This window comes from Talaromyces stipitatus, genomic scaffold, assembly GCF_000003125.1.
Source record: "Talaromyces stipitatus ATCC 10500 scf_1105507295569 genomic scaffold, whole genome shotgun sequence".
NCBI classification, from domain to species: domain Eukaryota; kingdom Fungi; phylum Ascomycota; class Eurotiomycetes; order Eurotiales; family Trichocomaceae; genus Talaromyces; species Talaromyces stipitatus.
In genome coordinates this window covers 80,817-90,840 of record NW_002990125.1, presented here as the reverse complement: position 1 = coordinate 90,840, position 10,024 = coordinate 80,817, and the positions used below count along the sequence as shown (strand labels likewise).

Genomic DNA, 10,024 nt, shown 5'->3' with positions numbered 1-10,024 from the left:
CAACTGGTGAAACCGCTAACTGGCAACTGCCTAAACCGCCAACTGTCAACTTGCTTAACTGACAACCGTTACCTGCCACCTGGCTCAACTATGAACTTGATGAACGGTGAACTGGCTGCCTGGCTGAACCACCAACTGGTTAAACCGCCAACTGTCAAATGGCTCCACCGTCAACCGGCTCTCCTCCCTTAATTGGCAATGCCCTTCCTGACTGAACCATCAACTGGCTTTACTCAACCATCAATGCCTTTGCCGGCTCTACTACCAATCGCCATCTCGATCAATCTATATATATTCCATCATATATACGATCCTAACCAATATTCCACTGCCACAATCAATATATATAACCAACAACTCCACCATGCCAATCGATATAAACCAGCTTCTTGGCTCCACTGTCAATTGCCTTCTGGTGGAACTGCTAACTGGCTCCCTCGCTCAACTGCCACTGGTCAACGAGCTCAATTACCAACGGGCTCCCTGACGGAACCGCCAATTGGTAACTGGCCGGATCGCCAACTGTCTTACTGGTTTGACCGCCAACTGTCTTCCTGGCTCAATTGTCAACTGTCTTACTGGCTCAACTGGCACTGTCATCCTGGCTCAACCCCCAACTGTCAACTTCCTTGACTACGAACCGCCAACTGTCGACTTTCTCAACCGCCAACTGTCGACTTTCTCAACTGCCAACTGTCAACGGTCAACTGTCAACGGTCAACTGTCAACGGTCAACTGTCAACGGTCAACTGTCAACGGTCAACTATCGACTTTCTCAACCACCAACGGTCAACCTGCTTAACCAACTGTCAAATGGTTAAACCACCAACTGTCAACCTGCTTAACCACCAACTGGCTTAACCGCCATCTGGCACCTTTCTCAACCATCAACTGTCAACTAACTAAACCCCAAACTATTGACTTTCTCGACCACCAAGTGTCAACCTGCTCAACCAACTGTTAAATGGTTAAACCACCAACTGTCAACTGGCTCAACCAACTGTCAACTCTCAACTTGCTCAACCGTCAACTGTTAACTGGCTCCCTCGCTCTACTATGAACTGGCCAACGGGCTCAATCATCAATGGCCTTCCTGGCTGAACCGCCATCTGGTACCTTGCTCAACCGCCAACTATCAACTTGCTCGATTGTCAACCAACTACTAACTTTCTTATCCACCAACTGTCAACTAACCCTGCCGGCGACTGGCAACTTGCTCAACTGTCAACTGATAACTCGTAACTGGCTACGTGCTCAATAACCGCCAACTGTCAACTTGCTCAATCGTTAAATGCCAACTGCGACCTGCCAACTTGCTTAACCGCCATCTGGCAACTTTCTTGACCACCAGCTGGCAACGTGCTCAATCACCAACTGGCAACTTGCCTAACCACCAACTGTCAATTGGCTCCCTCGCTCCACGACCAACTGGTCAACGGGCTCATTATCAACGATCTTCCTGGCTGAACCGTCATCTAGCCAACTGTAAACTGTCAAATGGCTCAACCGCCATCTGTCAACTGGCTTAACCGCTATCCGGCAACTTTCTCGACCAACTGTCGACTTTCTCAACTACCAACTGTCAACTTGCTTAACTACCAGCTGCCGACTGGCTCAACCACCAACGGCCCACTTGCTCAACCGCCAACTGTCAACTGTCAACTGTCAACTGTCAAACGGCTCAACCGACATCTGGCAACTTGGTGAACCGCCAACTGTCCACTGGCTCTGCCGACAGCTGTCAACTTCCTCAACCACCAACTGTCGACTTGCTCAACTGGAAACGTGCTCAACACCGCCAACTGTCCACTTGACTAACCGTCAACGGCCCACTTGCTCAACCGCCAACTGTCAACTTGCTCAATCGTCAACTGTCAACTGTCAACCTGCTTAATCACCAACTGTCAACTGGCTTAACCGCCATCTGGCAACTTTCTCAACCACCGACTGTCGACTTTCTCAACTACCAACTGATAACTCGCAACTGGCAACGTGCTCAATAACCGCCAACTGTCAACTTGCTCAATCGTTAAATGCCAACTGCGACCTGCCAACTTGCTTAACCGCCATCTGGCAACTTTCTTGACCACCAGCTGGCAACGTGCTCAATCACCAACTGGCAACTTGCTCAACCACCAACTGTCAACTGTCAAACGGCTCAACTGACATCTGGCAACTTGGTGAACCGCCAACTGTCCACTGGCTCTGCCGACAACTGGCAACTGGCTCAACCACCAACTGTCACCTGGCTCAACCACCACCTGGCAACTGGCTCAACCACCAACTGTCACCTGGCTCAACCACCAACTGTCGCCTGGCTTAACCGCCATTCGGCAACTTCCTCAACCGCCAACTGGCAACTGGATCAAACGCCAAACGCCAACCGTCAACTGAATCAACCACCAACTGTCAACTGGCTTAACCGCCATCTGGCAACTGTCAACGGGCTTAACCGCTATCTGGCAACTTTCTCGACCAACTGTCGACTTTCTCAACCACCGGCTGTCAACGTTCAACTGTCAACGTGCTCAACCGTCAACTGGCAACTGGATCTTCCAGCTGAATTACTAATTGACTTCCTGCTTCAATCTCCGGCTCAATCAACAAATATATATTCCTTCATTTCTACGCTTTCTAACTATGCCCCAACCCCACAAATCAATTTATTAACTCTGCATGGGATACGTCAACGATATATCTGCCACATGGAACCTTATTCCATAATATAATCAATCTCCTGCTCCACAAATCGACATAACCAATTCATCTCAACCACTAATCCACTTCGCTCCTCACCCCGTCGTCCAAACCGCCGCTGGAAATGCCGGATAAGCTGCCGTTCATCGTCAATATCTACCCGCGGATCCAGATCGTGCAATCGCCGCTGCCATGCCTCTCGGATCTGATGTCCCTGCCGTCCATATAATAACTGTGCCATGATCTGAATTGCTATGTGTGGGTATTGACACTGCCGTGCCATCTTTCGATAACCACCACACTCATTGCGTTCCCATTGTTGGTATATCCATTATGGGGAATGGCATTGGAAACATGCCGCATATAGTTTATAACCGCTTTGCCCGTGGCCCCGGGACCAACTAACTATATAATGAATCACCTAATCTATCCATAACCGTGCTATTGGTGCCTGGGGATGGGGACAATCTTCAATTTTATGATTGCTAGATTGCTGGATCATCCCACATAATCAACATTGCCCAGCCCACCGGTCAAACTGCTCCTGGATGGATTCGATTTCCTGTCCATCTGCCTCCGCGTGCTGGCTCAGTCATTGGATGGGAGCCTGGTAATATGCTGGGGATGGGAATATGGGATTTTTATGACGTTTGGCCACTGGCGGGATCAAATATGGGGAAATGGGTCGTTTATATCGCGCTGGGGTTGGATCTCTTATGCCCTTGGTAATGTTCTCACTGCTGGCTTGATCACTGGCTTCATCACTGGCTTCATCACTAGCTTCATCACTGGCTTCATCACTAGCTTCATCAATACTCTTAGTGTTAGTGGATGTAATAGTCTGACACTGATCACATATAGCCTCACCATCCTCACACTGCTGCCAGATATATCCATCTACATTCCCATCTAAATATTCATCTAATATCTGTTGTCGACAACTACCAATAATATATTCCTCCACCTGGGGATCAACCTGGGGTGGATCTCCCCATCCTCGTCCATGGCCATCAATTAATATGATGGCCTGACTCGCACCACCATCTCGTCCGGCCCGTCCACTCTCCTGTCCATAATCCAATAATGACTGTGTCCGGCCCACGTGGATCACCAGCTGGATATTGGGGATATCAATCCCCATTCCCAATGCACTCATGGCCATAATCACCCCAGGACTCTGCTTCCAGAATGATGCTAACATGCCCTTTTTATCGATGGCCTTGCTGTAATATGCGGGACATTGTAATTGACGCACGATCTGCTGCACGGTGGCAATTATATTGGTGTATATGACCACTTTCCCATGATGTAGCTGCTGGACTCGCTGCTCAATCCATGTCATCATCTGCTCTGCAATGGCTTCTTTGCATGGCTCATATACTTCAATCTTAACCACTTAATATGCCACATTGATCCAGCTGGTCCGGCTGCGGAACCACTGAATTGTATGGGAATCAAAATATATTTGATGGTATAATAATCCTTCACTTTCACGGGGCAACGTGGCAGTTAATAATATCATCTGCGTCTTGGCACGAACCAATATACCAAGCTGCGACATCTGCTTGCGGAACTTATATCCTTCTTATAATAAAATATAACATTCATCAATGACAATCCAATCTAGCTCCTTGGCCTACTGCTTTCGGTTTATAAATGTTTGGAATATCTCGCTAACAGCGGATTCGGGGGTTACTAATACAATGGATATACTATCCGCTGGCCGCCGTGAATCCCATTCTATACATGATATCCCTAATGCCTGGCAACATTGCTAGATATTAGCTCATAATGCTACTAATGGAATAACTACAATGGTGGTGCCCCCCTGACTTATCCATGCTAGCAGTATAAATAATAAACTCTTCCTAGCTCCAGTGGGCATGATAGCAATAATGGGACTCTGGCGTTGGATAATGGACTGGATAATAGCTTTTTGGTTCCCATGAAATGTCGCGGATGACCCCATCATTTACTATAATGACTTGTCAAGATCCATGGCTTGGGTACGGGTCCATCGCTTAATCTGACTGGCCTCAGCCGTGTCCTGGAATGGAGTTGTGGTATCCATACAAACAGTTTAAATGGCGGATGCAAATCCTAAAAACTGATGCCATTCCTAGCTGCTTTGTCGGAACTGCTGCTGTTGACTAGCTACTTCCCCGGCTCGTTTAGTGATTTCACGCGCATATATTGCCCTGGCAATATGTAGACTATGGCCAGCCTATTCATTAGTAATCTAGGCCATAATCTGGGCCTTATCCTCATACGCCTCATCCTTGGTGATGGGATCCTTGGCATGGCTAACAAATGCCCAGCCAACTCACATGTATTGGCGACTGATAGCAATGGCAATCTCTTGATATGATATAATGGTTAATGCTAGTCCTTATAACCTAATCGTACTCTCCTGTTGCAAAATCTGCTCGAATTGTTCTGATGTCTATGCGGGCTCTCCTGGCATAGATATCTAGATATAGGAGTTAATCTCCTTCCACTAATGGATCCATGCATCAATCCACCATTGAAATAGTAACACTAGCTATAAATACCATACTAGTAGCTCTCCGACCTCCCATGGTAAATATCAATGAATGATTTTGACGTCTCCACTCATCTAGTAACCTTTATGATACTGTGCCACTAATACCACCATCCCATCCTCAATAAACATGTTCCGGATGTCACCTACGTGACTATTTTCATGTCGAATACTCAATAACTCAGATGCGCGAGTGGGTTGGCCCCATGTGAACTGGATTGCTGCCTGGAGCTTCTCCAAAAATGCCATAATCCGTCGATGAAATGTCTGCCATCATACGGGTTGAATGCCTTGTCCATCCGCCTGCATAAATTGACGATATAATGGGGGATGATCCTAGATATGCTGCCACAGCCAGCTCGTGCCATCTACTGGCCACGGGGTCCGCGGATCTTGCAAAAAACTCCATTGAAAATCCTCATTGAACGGGTTATCATACAGTTGATCCCACGGGATCTGGGGCACGGCCTCATGGGGACTCTGGAGTAAATCCTTCATCAATATCTGTCGTGCATCCTGCACTGTACGATCCACCATGCCGCGGAACTGCTACATTGTAAATTTGACATCTTTATATAACAGTTCATCCCCATTCTGCTATGTGACATGTCCTTCAGATATAGTGTTGTAATGAATCTTCAATCCATACATGCGTAAATCCAACATCCACTGCATTGGACTCTGGGATCCACGCACTATAAATCAATCCATCATCTGGGTTACCCACTGTAGACATCCTTTTTAACTATGGATGGGATTGGGGGATGGGGATCCTCTATATGCGCTATCCCAATCCTTCTCATCCATAGAACTAGGGGGTTCAGCTCCCTTCTTAGTATCTGCTAATTCTATAGCTTTATAAACCACCATAAACCATGCTAGCTTGATAACTTTGGATAAAATGGGGGGATAATTCTCTAGGGTCCACCATCCTCCTTAATCTCGAACTCCTAATACAGCTATGGCACATACTAATGCGCAGTCATATTCCCGATGCACCACTCATTGATTTAACAACTTAATACAAAAATCCAAACATGTCCGCTAGATGGAGGTTAATAGTGGGATTGAGATCTCCTTGGCTTTGTCAATCAATGGATCAAGATTGGGATCAAGCTCTAGGTCGCTATTGATATCATCTTCTGGGGAGCTGGAATCGATGCTGTCAATACCAGACTCACTAGACGTAGGTGATAAGCTGAATTCCCACGGACAACGCTGTCCTAGTTATAATATAATTGACTGTCCTGGATTCCTAGATTAGATATTGGGATGGGCAACCTGCACTAACTGGTCCCATGCTGCTCGCTGTCGTTGTGTAAATCGATATAGGGGAGATTAAGTATCTGATTTACCTTGCTGGGTCCACCAAAAAAACATCAATATCTGCTGCTATGGATGAACTTGCTCCACTATAGTCTCTGGATCCTGGTATGCCTCCAACAGCTGATACCACGTTTGATGTTGTTCTGTCTGGATAGCTTCCATACGCACAAATACACCAGTATGAATCACAGATTGTTGGCTCACTTGTCCTAGCTCACCCATGGCTGTCCATATAGCATAGATGGCACGTTCATTGGGATCTTTGATAGCATCATCCATGGGTGGTGCGGGCATGTCAATATATGTCAACAGCTGCTCGCTAGAAAATGATGCTAAATACAAAACCCAGCCTGTTTGACGGAGCCATGGATTGGCCTCATCCATATGGCCCTGCTGGATTTACTGCGCGGCTTGTTTCTCATAAATAGTAAATTGCTGATTAGCCTGTTCCCAAATTGTAGAACCATGCATAGTAGGTGGAATAGGATTTTCTTCTCCTATCTTATTGATAATAGCAAAATACTGGAACCCAGTTTTCTAGGGGAATATTCGTTGGCATTGTACTGGTTGACAAGCATGCTGCTGTTGCTTCTGAATTCTCTTCATATTTAATTTAGTTGGATGGCTAATTTCAGAAGTCCAGCTCCAACCATGTTGCTTTAACTAATGTTGTCGCATAGTGTCTATACTTAGACATACATATAAATATGATCTGGGCGATAATTGGCACTGCCAACCACCTAATGGACCCACGAGCTGGGGAATAGCCTGGGTTCGGACTGGTGGGATATCTAACTTGATTAGATTAATAGCGATATCTGGCTAGCTACGGACCTCATCTGCAAGCTGAACATGGACTACAGGTAATATATAACAATGGGCACGCTTTAAATGACCCTCAATCTGGCTCGGCCACACACCATAACGGCATTTGCGGCATATCATAATGGGAAAATCGGTCAGTCGCTCAAAATATATATTCTAGAATGGAATGGGGTTGGTCATGGTAAGATATATTATAGATATATAACAGATGCAAAAGTTAAATGGATAAAATGAATAGAAATAGATTTAAGAATCAGTTGATTGTAGTTAAAAATGCTACCGCGGCTACCCCTATTTGACTGGGCACGGACCATATCTTATTTTGACTACTTGACCTAGCTCTCAATATACCCTAACAAAAACATCACCACATAACGTATCAATTTTGCTGCACTCCTACGCGATATTCTACATGGTGACTGGTGGTGAAATTATCAGCGTATGGAAAGCAATGGCGGAAAAATCTATGATGCAAGTTTCACGCGGATCAGCCATAAAATCCTAATTGTATTTGGGGTATAATGCTAATTGTATCCGGCGTCCGAATTTGTTAGTAAAAAATTAACCCTAACCCGAACCCTTATTGTATCCGGACTAAAACCAATTACCTATTTTGGTTAGAAGCTGTTGGAATACATGATAAGCCACCCAGGCAGCATTCAATCCTTCAACCCCAAATGTCGCTCGCTTCTGCCCTAGCCAAAGCATATATGCTGCCTCGTTGGATTGTACGTGCTCACCACCAAGACCAGGCAGCAAGCCTTCTGTCCAGGCCTTGATCTGATAGATCGCCCAGCAAGCTTGCATGACGAGATCAGGATAGAGGCAGGTTCCCTGGCCCTGTTGACTGCACACCGCTTGTGGATTATAACAACGAAAGCACCCGGCATATCGCTGCATCCAGCCTTGAAACCGCTTTCCTTCCTGCTGTGCCCTCTTTTTTGACTCAAGAAAGTCCTGTCGACGAGGATTCCAACACTTGATAAAGGAATGCTTTTTCGTGTCGGCAGATGATGATGGTAGGATACGGCAGATCACGCAGGTGCCACGGAGCGCCTGGAGGGAATCCTCATACTGCTGTAATTGCTGGCTCTCCTGCTGGATCTGCTGGATTCGCATCTGAGACCCAATAGTCAGATCGCAGTCGACGTTCTCCTCTGGATTAGGCGAGCAGGTCGTAGTAGGATCAGTCGAAGAAGATTCAGGATTCTCTTGACGGAAGCGACATTGATCACAGAGAGGATCAGGCGCGCTGCAGGCCACTGCAGCCCCATCGAGGAAGGAGCTCATCGCAGCGACTCGACAGTTCGGCTGATCTAAAACAGCATGCATAGCCTGTACATCAGACGAGATCATATGGCCTGGTCGGCTCGACTTGGTAATACTCCATGAGGGAGGGAGTAAGGTAATAGAACGACCGCCCTGTTGGTCACGTCCTATGCGGCCTACCTCCTGCGTAAACTCAATGAGACTGGATGGAGCTCCAAGATGGATAACAAGGCGGACTCGTGGATGATCAATTCCCATTCCAAAGGCAGAAGTGGCAACAATCCAATTTGGATTTCCATTACGCCACGTCTCGAGGGTTTGCGCCTTCTCTTCACGAGTCCCAGAATCAGCATGGTAGAAGGGACATGCAAGAATCGTAGCCACTTTCTCTGTAATCGCTTGGGTTTGGCAGTAGAGAATTGCACGCTCTTGAGAGTCTAGTTGGGTACGCTCTTGCTGGATCCAAGGAATTGCAAACTTGAAGAAGTCCTGATCCATAGGGCAGGAAACGACCTGATAGGATAGATCACGGCGAGTGGTGAGGCTACGGATCAATCGTGCCTGAGAGAGTAGCATGGTTTGCTCAAATTCTGCCATCATGACTGGTGGTAGCGTGCCAGTGAGGAAGACCATCTGACACTGAATATCGCGTAACGTAGGAAGCAAGGCCAGTCCCTTGCGGTAAGAAGAGGCGGTCAGAGTCAGATGACACTCATCAAATACAACACGATCAAGTTGATTGGCAAGCTGTAGCCGAAGAAGAAAGGTTCGGAAGTTGATATGTACTGCCTGCTCAGCGCTTACTAGGATCAGTGGACTCGATCCAAGGTGCCTGGATTCATCCTGCTGATTCCAGATGGTCACCTTAATTCCAGCATTCTGACATCGAAGGAGCATGTCCTGCTTGAGGACCAATAAAGGGAGCACTACCACGGTTGTTCGTGCACCAGGAAGCTGGCAGGGCAGAAGATAGAGTAGGCTCTTGCCCTCATTTGTCCGAAGAACTGCAACCACTTGACTAAAACCCTGGATGATATACTGCAAGGCTTGTTGCTGATTACTGGTTCGATACTGCGCTTCTGGTCCATACATGCGCTTTAGAATGGTCTGCGCCTGCTCCATAGTCCAGCGCTGTTGACTCTGTCGTGGTTCGTGGCAACGATGAAATCGTTGAACTAGTGTGGACTCAGTTGCCTCACTCCGCACTCGCTTGGAAGGACTCTCATCCCATTCCCACTCTATATTGACGTTGGCTGGTTGCAAGGACTGAGTGAATACAGCAGGCAGTCGTCTTTTTAATAAGCTAGGTGTAGAGTACTGCGAGGGCTGTTTGATTAATTGATGCCAGATCTCGCTAGCTTGGCG

The 10,024-nt window shown here is 46.9% G+C and overlaps 3 protein-coding genes across 3 annotated transcripts in view; all 3 read right to left on the bottom strand.

Annotated features, from left to right (window-relative positions):
• Nucleotides 1–3,289: 3,289 nt before the first annotated feature.
• On the bottom strand, nt 3,290–4,666 carry TSTA_080560 (ATP-dependent DNA helicase, putative; the record flags this gene model as incomplete). Its single annotated transcript, XM_002488810.1, has 2 exons — nt 3,290–4,092; nt 4,561–4,666. 2 exons carry the CDS (start codon nt 4,664–4,666, stop codon nt 3,290–3,292), a joined length of 909 nt encoding a protein of 302 aa, XP_002488855.1.
• A 1,617-nt stretch (nt 4,667–6,283) lies between these two features.
• On the bottom strand, nt 6,284–7,510 carry TSTA_080550 (uncharacterized protein; the record flags this gene model as incomplete). Its single annotated transcript, XM_002488809.1, has 5 exons — nt 6,284–6,389; nt 6,421–6,494; nt 6,644–6,955; nt 7,265–7,360; nt 7,400–7,510. The coding sequence occupies 5 exons, from the start codon at nt 7,508–7,510 to the stop codon at nt 6,284–6,286; spliced, it is 699 nt and encodes a 232-aa protein (XP_002488854.1).
• A 474-nt stretch (nt 7,511–7,984) lies between these two features.
• TSTA_080540 (DNA helicase, putative) overlaps nt 7,985–10,024 on the bottom strand; it is a gene marked incomplete at both ends in the record, with an annotated part of 5,795 nt that continues 3,755 nt past the window's right edge. Inside the window, one exon of the mRNA XM_002488808.1 lies at nt 7,985–9,950. Within this exon, the coding sequence (XP_002488853.1) occupies nt 7,985–9,950 (1,966 nt within the window). The remainder of the gene's footprint in view (nt 9,951–10,024) is intronic.